This window comes from Austrofundulus limnaeus, unplaced genomic scaffold (assembly GCF_001266775.1).
Source record: "Austrofundulus limnaeus strain Quisiro unplaced genomic scaffold, Austrofundulus_limnaeus-1.0 Scaffold388, whole genome shotgun sequence".
In the NCBI taxonomy this organism is placed as follows: Eukaryota; Metazoa; Chordata; class Actinopteri; order Cyprinodontiformes; family Rivulidae; genus Austrofundulus; species Austrofundulus limnaeus.
Genome location: NW_013952790.1, coordinates 262,166 through 263,299, shown reverse-complemented (window position 1 = coordinate 263,299; position 1,134 = coordinate 262,166). Strand labels below are relative to the sequence as shown.

At 38.5% G+C, this 1,134-nt stretch overlaps 1 protein-coding gene across 1 annotated transcript in view; it reads left to right on the top strand.

Moving 5' to 3' along the window:
- kptn (kaptin (actin binding protein)) overlaps positions 1–1,134 on the top strand; it is a gene marked incomplete at its 5' end in the record, with an annotated part of 17,334 nt that overhangs the window by 4,761 nt on the left and 11,439 nt on the right. The window contains 2 exon segments of the mRNA XM_014023708.1: positions 97–151; positions 440–518. Of these exon segments, the coding sequence (XP_013879162.1) occupies positions 97–151; positions 440–518 (134 nt within the window).

Below are 1,134 nucleotides of genomic sequence, written 5' to 3'. Positions count from 1 at the left end.
CCTAATAAAGTGGCCGGTGAGTGTATATATATATATATATATATACAAAAACTGTATATCCATGATATTTTGTACTGAAACGTCTCCTCTGAACAGAAAGCTGTCTGAATCTGGAGCTGCAGTTCACTCCCTTCCAGCTCTACCACACAGAGTAAGTCCAGATCAGTCTGGGTTCATGCTGGGTTTGGTTTCCATAATGACCAGGGTCGGTTCTGTTCAGGGTCATAAAACAGACTGTAGAAACAAAAAGATCTTATGATGAAAATTTAAAACATTTTCCAGATTGTGAATTTTATTCAGGTTGTAAACAGTTTCTCTGTTTGTTACGAGTGTTTCCTGTGGAAACCATTTGGTTCAGATGTTTTGACGCTGTGAGCAGCTTCTCTCAGTGTCAGGATGTTGTGTGGARGATAAATGAGGTGACTCCTCCTCTCCTCAGGGTTCAGTGTCCCRATGGAGGCATTGATACGGTGTTTCTGCTCAGCGGGCATGACCAGAGGATCCACCTGTACAAGGAGGTCAGACCTGAACCACACACTCTCTCTGTGCTCGTGTTCTTCTACAACTCTGCTCTGAAAATGTTCTCTCAAACATTCATTGATTTACAAATGTCATAAACCCATATTTTATTCTAAATGGAACAGAATAAACATAAAATGTTTAAATGAAGAGAAATAATAAAGTCATTAGCAACACATTTTTTAAACTTTTAATAGGAACACCAGAAGGTTGTAAAGTCAGTGGTATGCATCAGAAAGAGCTGGAGCCATGCTTCAACAGAATTTAAAAAAATAAAACATAAAACAGGCCTGGACAGAAATGATGGTATCCCTGAAAATAATGTGACCAAAAGGACATGTTATATCAAGATGTGTCCACTAATTATTATCACAGGTGTCTACAGTCTTCTGATCACTCAGTGGGCCTGTATATAGCAACACAGAGACTCACTGGGCTGTTTGGTGACATGGTGTGGACCACACTCAACATGGACCAGAGGAAGAGAAGGAGAGAGTTGTCTCAAGAGATTAGAAAGAAAATTATACACAAGCATGTTAAAGGTAAAGGTTATAAACATGTTAAAGGTAAAGGTTATAAGCATGTTAAAGATAAAGGTTATAAGCATGTTAAAGA